The sequence below is a fragment of the Urocitellus parryii genome, chromosome 9, assembly GCF_045843805.1.
Source record: "Urocitellus parryii isolate mUroPar1 chromosome 9, mUroPar1.hap1, whole genome shotgun sequence".
NCBI classification, from domain to species: domain Eukaryota; kingdom Metazoa; phylum Chordata; class Mammalia; order Rodentia; family Sciuridae; genus Urocitellus; species Urocitellus parryii.
In genome coordinates, this window is record NC_135539.1 from 59,376,327 (window position 1) to 59,394,800 (window position 18,474).

The 18,474-nt window shown below is 34.7% G+C and overlaps 1 protein-coding gene and 1 pseudogene across 1 annotated transcript in view; both read right to left on the reverse strand.

Moving 5' to 3' along the window:
- Cubn (cubilin) overlaps positions 1-18,474 on the reverse strand; it is a 280,054-nt gene that overhangs the window by 198,079 nt on the left and 63,501 nt on the right. The window contains exons 23-26 of the mRNA XM_026408130.2: positions 6,312-6,504; positions 4,619-4,779; positions 3,750-3,931; positions 2,783-2,939 (exon numbers count right to left, since the gene is read on the reverse strand). Coding sequence (XP_026263915.2) covers positions 2,783-2,939; positions 3,750-3,931; positions 4,619-4,779; positions 6,312-6,504 — 693 coding nt within the window. The remainder of the gene's footprint in view (positions 1-2,782; positions 2,940-3,749; positions 3,932-4,618; positions 4,780-6,311; positions 6,505-18,474) is intronic.
- On the reverse strand, positions 9,158-9,253 carry LOC113196317 (U6 spliceosomal RNA; annotated as a pseudogene).

The following is an 18,474-nucleotide window of genomic DNA, read 5'->3' on the forward strand; positions in this document are numbered from 1 at the left end:
AGCTAAAAACCCTTATATACATACATAAACTAGGCTAAAAACACTATATACGTACATAAATATTTGGTACAGCATTTTTATAGTGACAGTGCCTCTATTTTGAACAAATGGGCAGTGACGCTTCAGTGACTCAAGCTTTAAAGTGTCAAGGAAATGGAATATTCATGTTAAAATAGGCACAACATTGGATAATAGCAGAATAACTTGACCACTCAGAGAGCAATATGCTTTGTTTGTTTAGAGAAGTGTATTAAATGTTCTTCAGTTTTTCTAACTTTAACAATCAGAAGAGGTAAAAATTCTAATTTTTAAATTCAACAGGTTTGAAAATACTAAGTCCTAGCCAGGTGCAGTGGCTCATACCTGTAATCCCAGCAGCTCAGGAGACTGAGCCAGAAGGATCACAAGTTCAAAGCCAGCCTCAGCAACTCAATGAGACCCAGTCTCTAAATAAAATACAAAATAGGGCCGGGGATGTAGCTCAGTGGACGACTAGCCCTGAATTCAATCCCCAGTACCCTCGACTGCAAAAAAAGAAAATATAAAGTCCTGTGTGAATGCTAAATGTGAGTTGCAACATGGTTTTGCAAAACATTCAGAGATCTGTATGAAATCCACAACCAAGCCTGTGATTCCTCTAGTTAGTCATCAAGAAATTCTAACCAAATAAAGGGAAGTGAGAAATATTTAAAGAAGAAATGAAAATCTGAAATCTTCAAAGAAAGAAAAAAAACCCCTTCAATCCAGTAGTGGCATTTTCTTCAGCTGAATATTCAACAAAACCACACCAAATACCTCCATGTATGTCTAACCTTGGGAGTAAATGTCAATCCTAATGACTGGAACGAGGCATATACATACCTCTTCTCAAGTATTTTTCATGTTGTCTTTATGGTGTGCAATAAAAGAAAGCAGAAAATTAAACCTTATATTGAAAGAGGTGTCTCTGAAAAGTATGGTGCATAGTTATATTCATGAGGTCACACTGTATTCTGAAAGGTGCCTAGAACACCACTGATAAACTTAGGGTTTAGAAAAGTATGCCTTTGTGTCTCTTCAAATTCTTCCTTTGGTGGAACAAGGTTAATATTCAAACCATCCCTCTTTAAAAATCTTTGGGTCCCAGTTTTGTCTGCAAAAAGCTTTTTAAAGACTGATGTTGTTTTCGATGCTTTCAAGAGGTTACACCTATTAGGCACACAGATATCATATACCCCGATGAGAAAAACAGAGAAAAATGGATTCAGTCAGCCATACGGGTTGCTCTCATTTCTCACACATTCTATTATCTGCAAACCTCCAATTTCAAATGGCAAATTTTATACAAAATTTGACAGGTCACTTCTGATTTTACCTTTAAGGAATACTAATTTGCTCCTTAAGTATTCTGAAAGTCAGAGAGAAAAATTAAATATTACAGGAATAAAAAGAAAAGGAGGAGTCATCTCATAAAAAATCTTAATGTAACTATGAAATGAACTAGCACACAATAATAAAATTAAAGAAATAATTATAAGCTACACCTAATAGATGTATCCCTAATAGAACCTGAATGATTTTTTTGGTATACATAATAATGATGAACTTCTGAGGAACAAAGCTATATATTAAAATGCATTATTCAAAACTATTAAGAATTCGGTCAAATATATATAAGTGAATGTGAATCTTCAAATCCATGCATAAATCAAGGCTAGACATGAATATTCTTTCAACATCCAAGGGATACTGTGTATGTGACATATAATTTTGTGACTTTCAATTCCGTTTTTAGATAACTGTGTCAAAATTATGGATCCATTTAAATTTAGTGGGGCAAGGACTTATACTTCCAAAAATACAAGTATTTGTTAAATAACATGAAGTCAAAGAAACCTTGTTTTTATGAATGCTCATTTTGAAACTAACTTCAAAAAACATTTAATTCTCCAGTGAGAAAAGAGTTGAAGAGATTATCTAATTTAATCTCTTCATTGTAGGAAATGAAAAGAAATTCTGGAAGCCCAGAGAAGAAAATGACCTCCTCAAGGGGTAGGGGCCAGGACACACCTCAGGGTTGTGGATATTTAAAAGTTTTTTTAAATTTGTTCTTTTTAGATATACATGGCAGTAGAGTGTATTTTGACATATTATATATACATGAGTGTAACTTATCCTAATTAGGATCCCATCTTGTGGTTGTACATGATCTGGAATTTCACTGGTCGTGTATTAACATATGAACATAAGATAGTTATATTTCATTCATTCTTCTATCTTTAATATTTTCTTCAATGCCCCTTTGATTCAGCCACATTGCCTTATGGGGAAGCAAGATTTAAAAATAGTATCTCTACCGGACCCCGGTAAAAACAAATGTGCCTACTCACAAAGACCACAGCTTCCTGTAAAATTAAGGTGTGTTTTAAGGTAGAGGACCAAACCTAGGGTGGGAGACTACTTCGTACAAAGGAATAATGTCTAATGAGAAGATTGTAATGTGTGATACACCTGAAAAAGTACTAATCGCCATTACAGTGATCCTTAGCTGGATTCTAGCAGTCTCAAGATATTACATACTCTTTTAATTGTTTATAGTTGGTCAATGATTTACTTATAGGAGATTAAATTTAATAAATAAGCATTTTCTCCTCATATGAGGAAGAAATTTTAAATTTAAAAAATTCACACAAGAAACTAAGATTAATTTCAATGGCTCAAACCCATGGGTTATTCTGCTCTCAGTTTCATCAAGGGTCTGATGTCCCACTCTAGACACCGAGTGACTGTCATACCTACTTACTCTGCCAGTATTTGACCTCGAAGCCACCTCCTTGCTGACCTTCATTAGTCCTCAGTTTTAATAACATGTTGTCTCCACTAGAACGGATCAGAGGCGGTTTTTCATCCCCACAAAGCTGAGTTAACAGATGAGAGCTGGTACTTGGGCCATCATAGATCTTTAATAAAATATTTAAAATATTAGATGGTTGTGGCTATATGAAATCTAAAGGACGCTGAATAAATAGAGAAAAAATACTCATTAGACTCTGGCAAGGAAAAAAATTATATATATATATATATATATATATATATATATATATATATATATATGACAAAAGAATAGCCCTGAAATAAAATATCTTTTAAAAATTTGCCATAGTACTATAAACTCAGACCATGAACTCAGACAACTTAGCCATCACAGTAATAAGTATGTGATGTCAGGATAATGACATCACATACATTGAAAATGAAAGTCTAATACATATTTTGAGGTCATTGCTAACATCAATGATCCTTTATTTTTGATTCCCTAGTTTATAATTTGTGAAACTTTAGTAGTTTTTCATATTTTTAGTGGACCATGGTGAATTGCTGGTATGACAAAAAGTCACAGTTGGATGACTCTAATTATCTTCTTTAATTCGCCAAAATAGTTCTCTAAATTACTATGTTTTTAATACACCTATAGAAATTATGTAGAGGATGGTAATAACCCATTATATAACCCCTTTTAACCACAACTTAACAGTTCATATTCAAAATGTTTTACAAACATGTTGTATCAAGTTATTTGGTAATACTGTATTTAGAAGATTAATATTTTCACCAACTTTCTTTAAAGTTTTTATTTTGCTTAAATTTCTTATGTGGATGTCCTGCTTAAATGCTCCCCTTTCCTGAAAATCAAAAATAAAAATAAATGCATTATGTGTATTTTAATGAGAACAGAGCAGTGAGTAGCTCAATTGAAATACTATAAATACCGCCAGATAATCCCAAGAGCAGTTTGGATGATGCTCCAAGTGGAAGTCTTTGAATTCCAGTTCAAATGGGCTGCCGTGGCTGGATTTCAACCACCAGTAGCATTCAGAGCTGTGGTAGTAGGGCATTGGGTAGTTCGGGGATGTGAATATGCCAGTGGAAGTGGTAAGATTGCCTCCACAACCTATAGGAGAAAGAAACTGCATGACAAGAGAAAGAAATGGAAAGATGCCTACCCTTTCCTTTTTTATAAAATTGAAATTTCTTTCTATATTGAACTGGCACTTCTCTTTAAATCAATGTGCGAAGCAAAACCACATCCCAGAAAAGTAGTTAGTCTATCATCACAATTCACATCAATGGACTTTCCTTTTCTGATCAAGAGGATAGCCCCATGACATATGCCAAAGAACTAGAATTTTTCCCTTTGTCCTTCAAAATACATGGCTGCTGGGTTTTGTTGTTGTTGTTGTTTGTTTGTTTTGGTACTGGGGATTGAACTCAGGGGTACTCAACCACTGAGCCACATGCCCAACCCTATTTTGTATTTTATTTAGAGACAGGGACTCACTGAGTTGCTTGGCTCCTTGCCATTGCTGAGGCTGGCTTTGAACTCACAATCCTCTTACCTCAGCCTCCCAAGCAGCTGAGATTATAGGTGTGCACTGCCAAACCCAGTTGTTAATTCCGTTTTTAATTCTACTGTAAATTAAAAAAATATTTGCTATGTTGAAGTTTAGTAGAAAGATGAATGATAAAACATAGTTAGAAAAAAAGTAGACAAGTGATGATAGACCTAGAATGACAATCCAAGAATCAGGAAACCAATCAGATTGAATTCTTCTGTCCAAGGCAGCTCCTTGATCTTTACCTGTTAGTGATCCATCCCAGTAAGCAGAGAACCCAGACTCTGTGAATATCGGGTCACTTTTGAATTCTAACCACAGTTTGTTACTGTGAGAGATGATTCTTGGAGGTAGATTTGATCCACAGTATGTTCCCAGGAATGGTGAAGTTTCATAGCCTCCATCTCTATGGCAGAATATAGAAATGAAAATTTATTAGATTATTGACAATACTACTGGATAAACATTTAACATTATTTAAACTACAGGATTACAGTCGACCAGTTTATCAAATCAGTCAACTTCTCTCAAAATGACTTTAAAAAACAAAATATTGAGTTTTCAATTTTGGCTTTGTTAAATAGTATTTGAGTGATGTAATAAAGAAGAACTATCATTTACGGCTGGCATGACATCTTATATAACCACTTGCAAACTGAGAGAATGTGTTCAATCTTTTCTTCTCAAAGCCTCTGGCAAAAACTTCAGAAAATATGGAGTACAGAAACCATAATTATTAACAGTATAAACAAGTATTGCTTAGTTTTACAGAGAAATCTTAAATGTTTTTTCTTCTAATTTGGAAATTTTCAAAATTTAATGTATCATATTTGATATATTTGAAAAATTCTGGAAATAGTTATTTCCCTAAGAACTTTTTGGCGTCTTAAATCTAATTTATAATCTGTACTTTATTTCAAACAAACAAAACATGATGATTCATTCAACATTAGATCCCAATGATTCGTTGTTGTAAATTAAGAAAATTATGTCATTTTAGCATGCTGTATTAGCAATTTTTTGCTTTAGTTTCTTACTTTATATAATACAATAAAATTTTATAAATGTTGTAAGATTCCAGATGTGAAATGACAAATAAAACATTTGATGCAGATATATACCAAAATGATTAGCTTAATTTAACTTGATGTAATACAAAGGAGAGATATCAATGTATAAGTTCATATGCCTTCACTGTATAATTTTTGAAATACACTTTCATAATGCCAGGCAATGAAAGAAAGATGCCTTACACTGACATCCACAGGCCTAAAGTTTCTTTTTTTTAAATTTTTGATACCGGGTTGAAACCAGGGGTGCTTAACCACTGTGTAGCGTCCCTAGCCCTTTTTTATATTTTATTTAGAGACAGGGTCTCACTGAGTTGCTTAGCGACTCGCTGAATTGCTGAGGCTAGCTTCAAATTTGTGATCCTCCTGCCTCCCCAGCCACTGGGATTACAGGTGTGTGTCACTGTGCCTGGGTTCATTATTTATAAACAAAAAACTTTGTGAAAACTTTAATATGAGGTTGCTATCATGCCTTCATTTTTGTGACATAACTAGATCAAATGGACAGTAAATAGCCTAAAATTTAAATTAAGTTTACATAAAGAAAGTAGGTATTCAACAATAGCAAGTATTTCATTTAAAAGTGGTAATACATCTGTTCTCTTTGCCCAGATAAAAATCTGAAGTTCATTTCTAAACATTCCCTAAAAAAGTATTACATCAGAATAACCACTGACTTTTATGTAATTTTTTTCTATTTCTTCTGTCAGGCTTCAAATGACAAATTTTATCTCTTCTAAGGAATTACATAGCATAGCAGGGAGCTTTACAAAGAATGTTCATGTATTTTTTCTTAATCTTTCCAGGAATGATTATTAATAAAGATAAATGATGACAGAGATTATTTCGAAATAATTAAAGCGATTACCTGATTTCCACAAAATCTCCTATGCAATTTCCATTAATGCCTTCCTCCAAGGAGAAGTTTGTGAAGTGCAATGCAATCTGTTGATTGGGTTCCACTGTGATCCTATAAATGCATTCCAAGTTATTGGGGTAATTATTGGGGAAGTTTGGAGAACTTATCATCCCAGAGGAATCTGTGTAGTCTTCCAAGCATGCTGTAATAAGAAACAAACCACAAGAGAGAAAACAGAAAACATTATGCTACATTTATAATACATTCAGTAGGATATACTTCAGTATTTGTGCCTATGTTCTTGATTTTCAGTAGGCCTCCCTGAAATGTTCAGATAATGATTTCATTTTGAAAGGAAGTTTTTGGAATCTCAGAGGCAAAACAATTATTAGCAGCACACTTAGCCACATGATAGAAATAGTTACATATATCTTGAAAGGGCTACTTTTCTTATCTTGAGAGTGTCCTAATTTTTCTAGTCCATGCAAAGTACATTAAAATTGGCTTCAATTTAGAAATCTCAGAAGGGCCTTAGAAATAATTCAGTTCAGCTCTTCTTTTCATAATCTTACTTTGAAATTGTTTCCACCAAAGAACATATTCATGAGAAATAACAGTCCCCTCAGCCATGGAGTGAAGAGTAGAAGACATGGCATGGAGACCAGAGTGACCTTGAATCAAAGCTCTTTTCCACCATTGATAAGCTCTGCAAACTCGGGCAAGCTACAACACCTCCCTGAGCCTTAGTTCCCCCATCTCAAAATTGGAGAGTTTTTTGTACCTCTGGAGATAAGTATGTAAGAATTAGTAATAATGAAATTAAAGTGCTCAGTCCACCATGTATGTCCAATAAATATAGTAATTATCATTATATTTCAGGATAGAAGAGGTGTAATAAAGTATAAATCATGAGGAATAAGTTAAATTATTCATATAAACTATCTAGCTGAGTACCTGGACAATGATATGTCCTAAGTAAATATCAACTGTTCTAGTTGACTAGCTTTCAACTTTACCTATGCAGTCCTTCAGATTCTGTATTTAATAACTAATCCACTCAGTCACCTATGCTCTCCAAATATGAGGTATTTTATAAAAACAAAAACCTAATTTGGAGGCTTTTTAAATGTATCTTCAATTGCATCCAGCAATGACCTAAACCTAGGGTTCAGGAATAGACAGAGGTCTCTGACTTAAAGATTTTGGGAAAGAATAAGCTACTATACTCTATTGCAAGTGAAATAAAATGAAGCTGTTTAGTTATGCTATTTCCCCAACTGCTGCTAGATAATTGTATTCTGAAGAAAAACAGTCATCACAGGTATTGGGAGTACAAAGATGCATAATAAAATATTATAGGTTCTACTATCTATGTGTAGCCCTCAGGGTAAAGAAAATTTAATAAATATTTGGTTTTATTCTCTATAAAATCAAGGCTTTACTTTATTGAAGGAATCCACAGTGATATTGAACCACCAACGTTATATTCGACTCCCAAAGCTTACTGTTCTATAGTCTGCCAAGATTTTTCCATAAGGGAGAAGGAAAGAGGAAAAGTCAGTAAGGAAGACAGAGGGGGGGGGGAGGGAAAGCCATACAGAGATTGCATACTAAATATTTCAGACTCAGTAATGAGTATTAGTAAGATTAAAAAAAATCCATGGATTAAAAGGACATTCAATGAAAGCTATGACCCAGGATCCCTGAATTAACACAACTGTCAGATCCACTGACCCCCACACAGAAAAGTTACAGCTTTAGCCAGCAAGTCAAATATTTTGAGCAAATTATCTGTCCAACTCTCTTGTACTAAAGAGAGAATTCTCCTTGCTTACCTACTCTGCTCCCAGAGGGCAAGTATTGTAAATCTCTAATGAAACTTTCAATGAGTCTGCAGGAGAATGTTACATATAATTGGGTTCCCTGGGAGGGAAGCCTGACTAAATGCCATTTTGAATAGTAATGATGGGCAATTTTCTTATGTCTAGGTTGTATGCCAGTGATCATTCTGGTAGTTGGTGGGAGTTTGTTCATCCCTAACTTTGAATCATACATGAAGATTCCTTGTCGTTGCTGGCTCAAAGGTAGACCGCAGTGTTTGATGTGTTGGAGTGACCTTCATACTGTTCATTTGTCTGAAATGCTTTACCAAATAATTTTCCCTCCTCCCTTGCACATTCTTCAACAAATAAATTCATCCCTGTCATTTAAAGTCCAGTTCAAATATCACATCTGTGAAAACTTTCTCAGCCAAGCAGAATTAACTTCTCTATACTCAATAAAATTTTATGAAAATAGCAATTTGATAGCCAAACATATTTTTTGTAATTGTTTTTATGTGAGTACATTTCTCCCACTTAGGATATGAAAAAGGTCCTATTAACCGTGATTAATTGTTACTTACCACAGAACTTGTTCCAGATCAGGTCCCAGTAACATTTGTTAAAAGTGCATTATATAATGTGTTGAAGACTGAAGGGGTGGGAAATGGACCTAATTTTTTTGGTTACTATTAATTATTTTCAAAATGTTTTTATTTTTTCTTTTTAGTAATATATTACAGTAGAATGTATTTTGATATATTTTACATACATGGAGTATAACTTCCCATTTTTGTGGTTGTACACGATATGGAGTTTCACTGGTTGTATATTTATATAGGAATATAGGAAAGTTATGTCCAATTCATTCTACTGTCTTTCCTATTCGCATTCCCTTCCCTTGCCTCATTCCCTTTTGTCTAATTCAATGAATTTTTTATTCTTCCCTAATCCCTCTTTATTGTGTGTTAGCATTCACATGTCAGAGAGAACATTTAGCCTTTGGTTTTTGGGGATTGGTTTATTTCACTTAGCAAAAATATGGAGCATCTCACAAATCTGCATGCCATTCTTGCACAGGGGCTATGCCAATCTTCTCTGTTTTAGTATATGTGCTGCCAAAGCAAGCACACACGTACCTAATGTTCTTCTACCCTCTCTACCTAACCCAGTTCTTCTCTTTCAGGCTATTTTTATCACCACACATTTCCTTTCTCTTTCTATCCTCTTTTCTGGATTGTTTGAGGTTCTTTAATATTTTGTCATGTTTATTCAATCTAAAAATAAGAATCTGTGCTTCCAGCCATGACAATCAATTCGTACTGAATTAGCCCCTTTTCTTTTCTTTTTTTTTAATTGGTTGTTCAAAACATTACAAAGCTCATGACATATCATCTTTCATATATTTGACTCAAGTGGGTTATGAACTCCCATTTTTACCCCAAATGCTCCTTTTCTTAACAAATATAAAACCAAGCAAAATTTTGGACAATAAGCAATATAAGATTGCTGTTCTAGATGGAAAGGAAACTTATGAGCTAGACTCTTGATTTCTTTGGTTCTAGAACTTAGCAGAATTTTCTGACCACAGCAGTGAGCTGAAGCCAAAGTAGTGAATGACAGTCATATGAAGCAGAGGAAGCCGAGATCTGAGTTTAGCACTGCCTAGAAACATAAGGAAAGCTACTGGGTGGAAGAAGGAGAGAGAGAGGAGAGCCAGATGTCTGGCTAGGGCTCCCATCAGTCTTGGCAGAGCCTGGGCTGAGTAACAAAGAGTGAGCACACCAGAGAGCTGATACTGGTAGTCTGGAAACAGAAACAACATGTTTGTGGTCAGGGCAACTTTCTGAGCCAGAAAGGAAGTACTTTATCTACACCCCACAAATTCAATTGAGGCATCTAAAAGGTCACACTTTATAAGTGAAGACCTTGGCCAAGAGCAGGCCTTCTTTAGAGGTTCCCTACCAGTGTGTAAGTGTGACTCTTAAAAAAGATTTATAGGAATAGCCTGGTGCAGTGGCATAGGCCTATAATCCCAGCGGCTCTGGAGGCTGAAGCAGGAGGATCTCGAGTTCAAAGCCAGCCTCAGCAATGATGAGGCACTAAAGTACTCAGTGAGGCCCTGTCTCTAAATACAATACAAAATAGGGCTGGGGATGTGGTTCAGTGGTTGAGTGGCCTGAGTTCAATCCCCAGTACTGCTCGCCACCAAAAAAAGACTTGCAGAAATGATATAGCTTGGAGATTGAGACCTACCAAATCAGAGGGCCGTGGGAAACACCTAGAAAGTTTCACAAATACACCTTTAATATTTTTTAAATAAAAGCCTACATCAGTACAAGGTAATTGGTCAGATTTAAAGCAAAAATAATAGTAAGGTAGAGTTTATAATATATAGAGAAAGAAAAGATATAATTAAAATAGCAAAGAGAAAGGGACAGGTTAAATCACACTATCATGAGATTATTACATTTGTAAAGTGGGAAGGGGAGATTGTAGAATATGAAGTGTTAGATGTGAAAAATGAAGTACAAGGTGTAAAGTATAAATCCACAGCATTATTAAATCTAACCAAACCAAACCAAAGAGGTATTATTAAAAATCCATTAAAAGAAATAGAATGGAATAATAAAATACTCTGCAGATAAACAAAAATGACAGGAAATAGTAACAGAAATAGTAACAGAAGAGACATTGGGAAAAAAAATCATGATGGCATGCCAAATCCAATTGTATCAACAATAACTGTACCAACCAACTTAACCTAATTGGCCATTGAAGAATAGCACTCTTATAAATAGTAGACTACTCAGATTTCCAAGTGTACATGAAATGTACAGCAACATAGGTGAAGTGCTAGACTGTAACACAGGTTTCAATAAATTTTAAATAATTGAAAACTTAAACGGTTTTCTTTAAATGAATGAAATTGAATTATAAATCAGTAAGATGTTTTGAAAAACTACAAATACTTGGAATTTAAAAAACAGATTATAAATAATTCATAGATCAAAGAAGAAATCACAAGGGCATTAGAAAATGCTAAAAGCTTTAAATTGATGAAGATTACCAAAATCTGGGATATGAAGGAAAAGACAGTGCTTAACGACATATATATTTTCTGTATAAGAAAATAAAATTAGTTTATTTTCATCTAGAGAAACCAAAAGAAAAGCAAACATATCCAATAATTAAAAGAAAAAAAATAACATAGATGAGAACAAAAGTCAATTAAACAGAAAACAAAAATCAACAGAGAAAATTAACCATGCCAAAAATCAGTTCTTTGGGGAAAAAAAATGTTAAAATCAAAAGAATTGTATCAACATTGATGAAAGAAAAAAAAAAAACATAGATTCAAAAATCCTTAACAAATTTAACTTAACAACTGCAGAGGGACATAAAAATTACAATGTGTCATAACCAAGTAGAGTTTATCCTAGGCATGCATAATTGTTTTGATATTTTAAAATTAATCAATATAATGTGCCATATTAATAGGATTTTAAAAAGACTTGTGATCAACAGAAGATGCAGAAAAATCATTGAAACATTAAAAACCCCTCCCTGATAAAAACTCTCAGCATGTACAAATAGAAAGGAACTTCTCAACCTGATAAAAGGTATCTATGAAAAGACCACCATCATGCTTAGACAGCAAAGGAGTAAATGTTTTCCTTCCAAGATTAAGAAATGGGCCAATGTGACCAGTCTTGTTCTTCTTATTTAACACTGTACAGCAAGTCCCTAGTTATTACTGTAAGACAGAGAGAAAGACAGAGAAAGGAAAAAATAAAACTGTCCTTATTCACAGTTATGATCATATCTGTAAAATATACTAAAGAATCTAATAAAAATCTATCAGAATAACTTAGTGAGGATACTGTATATGGGATAAATAGCTAAACATCAATTTAAGTGGCACATGTTAGCCAAACTGGAATATAAAATTTCATATGCTATCTATAACAGCATAAAACACAAAGTTCAGTGGGAATGCAAACACTCTACACTAAAAGCTTTAAGACACTATAGGAAGAGATTAGAGAAAATCTGAATAAATGGAGAGGTAAAATATGATCATGGATGGCAAGACTCAATTTGAGAGGTCCTTTGTTCCTAATCTATCTACAATTTCAATGAAATTCCCAACAGGTTTGGGGAGGAGGGGCAAATTGAAAAACTGCTTCTAAATATGGAAATGGAGAGGATCTAGAATAGTCAAAAACAATTTGGGAAAATAAAAAAAAAAGGACCAATGTGGAAGTTTTAAACTCTCAAATTTTAAGGTACACCTTAAAATTAAATAATTTTAAGAAATGTAGTGTCCTTTTGTTATAAGGATAAATATATACATCAGTGGGATTGAATAGAGATTCCAGAAGCACACACATGTATGTGGGCAAGTGATTTTCAACAATACTGCAAAGGCAATTCAGTGGGGGAGAAAGAGAAGAAAGAATCTTTTCACCAAATGGTACCTCATCAGTTAAATACCATTTGCCAATGAAACAGGCTTAGATATCTAACTTACAGAAAATTGGAAAATCAAATAAAAATGAGTCATTAGATATAAAACTTCAAACATAAAACTTTCTAGAGGAATGCATGGAGAAAATCTTCCTAACTTTGGCAGGCACATTTCTTACACACGATACAAAACCCAGTAAACACAACAGGGAAAAGAAAAAGGATCTATTGGACTTCTGCTCTTCAAACGATAACATTCAGAGAAAGAAAAGGTTAGTCATTGTGAGGAAAAAGCCGCCATATATTTATCTGATGAAGGACCTACTTCCATCCAGAATAGATAACATATGACTCAATAATGAGAAAACAACACAAACAAAAATGAGCAAAATTGTTCCTATTAATGGACCCCTGACAAAAGGAAGTACATGAATTGTCAAAAAGTCCACAGAAAGGCACTCAGCACTATTAGTCACATGGGAAATGCAAATAAAAACCACATGATTCTTCCACACAATGACTAGAGGCTGATAATAAACAGATTGACAGTATCAAGAAGTGGCCAAGATGTGGCAAAGTGGAATTCTCATTCATTTAGAATACATGAAATGATATAAAAACTTTGGGGAAAATTCTATTCCTAAGCAACTCCTTCACTGAAAAATCCACAAAACACTTGCACATCAATCTTCATAGCAACTTTTTTCAAAATAGTGGAAAAGTGGACACTACTCAACTATTCTAACAACAGGTAAATGGGTAATCAAATTATGATACATCCATGTAATGGAAGGCTATAAGCAATAAAGAGAACTACTAATAAATAAAACATGAAAAAATTTGGGGTGCATTACACTGAATGAAAGAAGCCAGACCCAAAAGGGTATATACAGAGTGTGCCCATGCATGTTTGCTTTTAACAGTAAAAACTAATCTACAGTGACAGGAAGGAGGTCTGCAGCAGCTGGAATGGAGGATGTGACAGAGGTGACTGTCCAAACAGACACTAGGAAGTTTTCTTGGGTGATAGAGTGTTCTTAAATGGAGAGGTGATTAAATGGGTCTACATATTTGTTATAATGATGGATAAGTTTTGTCTTGTGAAATTACAGAATAAAAATCTCTGTTATATTAAAAGTTTAAAAGGTTTGTGTAAAGATTCAGTTCTCTAGAGGAAATCTAGAAAATTCTAATTCAGATATCCAATGAGTAAAAAATAAAATTAAAATAAAAAATATTCATTTTGAAGAGACCTCTATTGTCAATATTAAATATTAGACTATTTAATAATGTTAAAATTATACTGAAGTTTTATGAGACTCAAATGTATGATTTTTAAAGAGAAAAACAATAGTTGTCTGTACTATTCCTTGAAAAGTTAGAAGCTTCTCTTACCTGAAATTGAAATCTATAAAGTAGCTTACTTTTCTTCTCTAAACAGTAAAATGGCTCTTTCTAAAATAATCTTAAAGCTCAGTAGTAGAATACTTACCTAGAGGATGTGTAAGGCCCTAAAGTTTGATCCCTGGCACCTCCAAAAAAAAAAAAAAAAACACCACCTTGTAAAATAATAATAATAATACTGAAAAACAGTACTGCTAAGCTTTAGTTTCTTCTTGTGCTTTGCAAGAAGATAATTAATTTGTAACAAATAATTAAGTTTGAATGTGTTCCCATAAAAGGATATTCATGTTGTCATGGTGCTTTTTATATCAATCTAAAATGCAAACATAAAAATACATCAGTGCTCACTGTTTTATCTTATGTTGCTAAAGGAAAATTCACATCCAATAACAGTTGACCTGTTATTATGGTCTAAGAAAACTGACAAAGAAATGAAGAAGAAAAGTACAATTCTTCCAGCCCCTGTATCAACGGGAGTAATGGAAAAGCCTGTTTCTGAAGATCAAAGACAATTGTTGGCAGAACTCCCAAATTTTTCCCTCTGATCAACTTTTAAAAAGAATTAAGAAGTGAAAATATGTAAATGTCCCTTGTGTATCATTATAAAATCACAAAACTAAGTTTTTCTAAAAAGTGATAATGTTCCTTTGCCTTCACTAAGCATTTTCAAATAAATTCTTGCATAGCATTAAGCATGAGGTCAATGGAAACAGGTCAGTCCCAAAAGATTAGACCACAGGAATAGGAGGCACCCATCCTGTGGAAGTGCATTGCATACATAGACTGTAGATCTTGGGTAAGTAGTCTACCAGCTCCCCTACTTGCCTTATGGGATAATTTATGTGATTGTCCAATCACATTATGGATCCAGGCACAGTGGTGCATGCCTGTAATCCCAGCAGCTCAGGAGCCTGAGGCAAGAGGATCCCAAGTTCAAAGCCAGCATCGCTTAGACCCTGTCTCTAAATAAAATACATGCATGCACACACACACACACACACACACACACAAAAAAAATAGGGATAGCTCAGTGCCTGAGTGCCCCTGAGTTCAATTCCTAGTACCTGTCCCCCACACTAAAAAAAAAGAAAAAGAAAAAGAAGAAAGAAAGAAACCATCTATAAACATGATTTCTAAAATCACTTATGAGACTTTTTGTTTCTGAATGAATCCATATGGCTCAGATTTTCCAGATATGTGGGAAATAAACAGCCAACCCAAGGAACCATCATGGGTTTTTATTGCCATGTTTTGTTTAACATTCCTTAAAGCAAAGACTCCAGGGAAGATATAATTACAGGTTCAATTTCTTCCTTAGAAAGATGAGGCCTTCCTAACTTAAGTCTAACATTTTCTACAGTTTGCTGCTAGATGGTCACAGTTGTTGCTTTTTTCTTTTCCTTCACAGCAAAGCAGCTGCTACAAAATTGTGCTTGGACATGAGTAATTATATTTTAAATCTGCCAAAGTCAGGGTAGTCCTTTATAGCTATAATATCATTTTAACATTGAATTTCATCACATTTTTCTTCTTTTTATTTTCACTGATTTTGCGAAACAGCCAGGCTCTATCATCTCCATTTTTAAAGAGCTGTGGATGAAGGATCTGAGATCCCTAGAGATTATGCTTTGAAAAGCACTTAGACATGGCCAAGATAAAATTTGAATTCAAGTCCTCGATTTCCAAATCCTGTGCTCTTTAATGAATCCAAGTTACTTTAGAGAGGAAATGTCAACTTGGGAATGAAGACAAGTAGGGGGACTAGAAATGTCACAAATCAACATTCTGTTCACCATTTTTATTCAAAGGGCCAAGACATTTAACAAATTAGATAAGATAAATGAACCAATCTGGGAAGAGCTAGGATAGCTGTATGTGCCATAATACAAGAAAACACTAACCAATTAGAAAGTGAATCTTTTGGAGACAAATAGACTTACTAAAATTCCTTTCCAGAAGAAAGATATCCAAGTATCTAAGCAGAAAATTCAGAATTCAAGGTAGAAAGAATAGGAGAGAATTATGATTTGCCCAGAGTAGTCCACATTAATATCAAGCTGGATATGGAGACCTGATGTTCCCTCAAGGCTTCCTTTCACAGTATCATGAACAGCACTTCCTACTAGTGCCATTTGCCATTTTCTCTTAGGATTTTACAGAGATTTACACTCCAAGACTTGACTTTCAGGGTCTTTAATGAAGTATAAAGACAAACTTCATGAGCTCCACTTGAATTTCTGAGCAAAAAAAAAAAATCTACCCTAGTCATCTCTATCTTAATCAAAATTTCTGGATGAAACCCTAATACCCAAAGTTGTAATAATGCACTTCCATCCTCCCCAAGTTTCTTATGAACATTAGAGTCTGAGAATGCTGTCCTTACAAGATTGTAGTTTAAAGTAGAATAATTCTCTCTATACATTTCTTCTAAATAAACCTTTCTAGCCCTCTAATTTATCATTTCTTAACTTCCTACTCCTAAATGTCTTCTGGGGGCTTATTCCAGGATGACTGGTGAAAAAATAGCACTAAACCCCAGTGTATGTATATCACAGGGGAGGGGGGGAGGTGTCTTTGGGCTGGGGATGAAGAAGTTGGGAAGGCCCTGTAGGGCTCACTTTTACCCTATATCAAGGTGTTTTTGATCATTCTTGGTCATTTCTCTTTGCAGAAAATATGAGAAGTAGCCCTGAAATGAATGTTACCAATTGCACCAGGTGCAGTTCATCTAGGGAATTTCCAAGAGCAAGTCGAGACACATGGCAGAAGACATGGATTACATGTTGAGACTTGATTGTTTAGTTTGGCTCCTAAACCAACCAGCCATGTATTCTTGCGAAGAAAAATTCAACATTCTAACTTCTTTCTTCTTCATTTAAAATTTATTTGGACTAGGTCTAAAGATGTAGCTTAGTGGTAGAGTGCTTGCCTGGCATGTGAAAGACCTTGGGTTTGATCCTCAGTACCACACACATGCATGAGAGGTGTGGAGGAAGGGGAAAGAGAGAGATAAGGAAAAAAGTTACTTGGTTGAGATCTTTGTTTTGAGCTTCCTTGATACCATAAAAAATGATATTTGTATCAATCATGCTCACACAGACATACTACAAACAAATTTCATGAAGTGATACCTAACTTTGTGTGATAACTCTGATACCTTCATGCTATTTTCAATTCTATTCCATACTTTGAGCAAATGCAGTCATGAATGAGTCATGAATTTACAGTGTGAAAAACAATGGATTCGATACTATATAAGTTTTTATCTAATATTAAAGTTGAAAATGAATTAATTAGATGTCTCTGCTCTTGTTTATACTTTTAAAGTACCCTATCAGTAGGATTATCCATTTACATATATGCAATATATTTTAATAGAATATAAAATTTCAAATTAAATTGGCAAATTTAACTAATTATATTCTCTTGGGATTCAAGTGTTTTGTGCTTTCAGTCATCAAGCACTGAAAACCTCATCTCCTAATCACTTACTAAGAACTTCTTATGAGTTGCTATCCAGTAATATTATACTTGTTATTTCTTTCATTCCTGTTTCCCCAGGAACATCTGGATGAAGGCAGTAACAGAGTGCAGAGGGAGGGAGTCAAAGTAATGACAAGAAGCCATCTCTTTCCTCCCAAACACATACTTGAGGGCTGACATCATAGCCACATGGCATGAACTACAGATGAGAAAAGAACTGGATTTAAATCAGGAAAATTCACCTTTATCAGATGAAGACAGTAACAGTGTCAGCAGGGAAATGCACAGAGGTTGTGCTGAAGAACTAGAAATCAGCAACCAAAGTCATTATTATGGCTCTGGAAACAACTTCTGCTAGAGCAATAAAACAGGGTAAGGTCCCACAACTGAGCTTTCACTGATGCTCTTCTTCTCTCTGACACTATTTTTATTCTGTAGAAAATAGTCCCCCAAAAGATAACTGAAAAGAAAGAGTCCTAACACCTCTGAGTTTTCAAATCAGTATCTCACGCACCCTGACTCTGCCTGCCTGGGAGGGCTAGCCCTCTGCTTGGCTGCAACCAGTTTAACTCCTCCTTTGGACCCCTGAGCCAACCCTTCCCTGAGAAGTAGTGCAAGAGCACCCTCAGTAATTCATGTGAGCTCACCTCCTGACCTATGGAAAACTGTAAAAGTTTCCAGAATTATAAAGTGAAGATGCCATATGGCTTCCTGGATCCAATCATAGATCAGAATGCTATTTAGAATGATTTGACGGTGTTAGATCTATGAGTTCATTCAGCAAAAGACAAGGCACATAGTGACCAACCAGGCTAAGCCAAGGGTCAGAAAGTATGTACTCCCATGTCTGTGATTTCAGCCCTGTCTGGACAACACAGAGGCTAAAGTAGTGGCCAGCACACAGGGAAGCAGGGTAGAGCGTCTCTGCAGTTGTTAGGATAGTCTCTTCTTTTTATCCTTTGCTTTTTCTTCTGCCCTCTCACTTGAAGTTTTGA